This window comes from Vigna radiata, chromosome 5 (genome assembly GCF_000741045.1).
Source record: "Vigna radiata var. radiata cultivar VC1973A chromosome 5, Vradiata_ver6, whole genome shotgun sequence".
Classification (NCBI taxonomy): domain Eukaryota; kingdom Viridiplantae; phylum Streptophyta; class Magnoliopsida; order Fabales; family Fabaceae; genus Vigna; species Vigna radiata.
The window spans coordinates 16,328,346-16,329,324 of NC_028355.1; the positions used below are offsets into that span (position 1 = coordinate 16,328,346).

At 43.1% G+C, this 979-nt stretch overlaps 1 protein-coding gene across 1 annotated transcript; it reads right to left on the reverse strand.

The window, feature by feature from the left end:
- Positions 1 to 424: 424 nt before the first annotated feature.
- LOC106760376 (50S ribosomal protein 6, chloroplastic) lies at positions 425 to 715 on the reverse strand. The gene has a single exon (XM_014643812.1). It carries the CDS (start codon positions 713 to 715, stop codon positions 425 to 427), a length of 291 nt encoding a protein of 96 aa, XP_014499298.1.
- Positions 716 to 979: the final 264 nt, after the last annotated feature.

Consider the following 979-nt stretch of genomic DNA (forward strand, 5'->3'; position numbering starts at 1 on the left):
TCTATACATGCGACAGCATAGCTAAGTGGAGAAAAGAAATAAGGGAGAAAAAAAATGTGAAAAAGAAAACTGTAAGAAGAAAAGTAGTGCAGAAAGAACATCTGTCTACAAGAATTCATAAATATAAAGGTAAAGGAAGTTGCAAATTGTTCCTAAGTCTAGTTTTAGTCTAAAAATTGACGTATACTAAACGCATTCAGAAAACCTAACCATTAGTTCGCAAATTAATCGAATTCTCTATAACGCGTGCTCACCGTACCTAAGAAAGTGAATTCATCCAAAACAAATGCACAGATGAAAAGTTTCATTTGAGATTTAAACACGAAATATAAGATAAAATGTTTAAAGAGTAGCGAGTATGAGGCTTGAAGAAAACAGAGAAAGAAAGAAACATGAAAACGACGACGCAGTACCGAGTGAGTGGCTAGGCAGAGGGAGGCGGAGGAGCAGCGGGAGCAGAAGAAGCGTCGGCGGGAATAACGAGAGTCCAATCCGGAGGAAGAGGAGGCATAGGATCGTACACAGTTGGCTTGCGGTTTATATCCCATGGCTGCGTCTTCCGTGGCCGAGTCTTCATGTGATGCGCCGTCGCTTTCTTCTTCGGCCGAGACGAACACACTATCGTCAATCCTCCGTCACTTCTCTTTCCAATTCCCAGTGCTTGTGGTGGCGCCATCACCACTCCACACCCGAACATGCTCGACAACGACGACATCCTTCTCTCTTCTCTCTTTTCTCTTCTCTTGTTTCTCAAACACTCATCTCTTACCGGTTTATCCCTCTCAGATATTTTCCAAAACTTCCCAATTTACCCTTCGGACTTTGGGTTCGGAGGTACAAGGCCCAAAGGTTATATTTGCTTTTTCCCTCTTCGACAGTTTCTTCCTCCACCCAAGGGTGTAAAAAGAAAATTCATAGGGTGCAGAAAGAAACATCCTCCCTCTTAACGCACTGTGCTGGGCCCAGTCTTTTCTTTCTA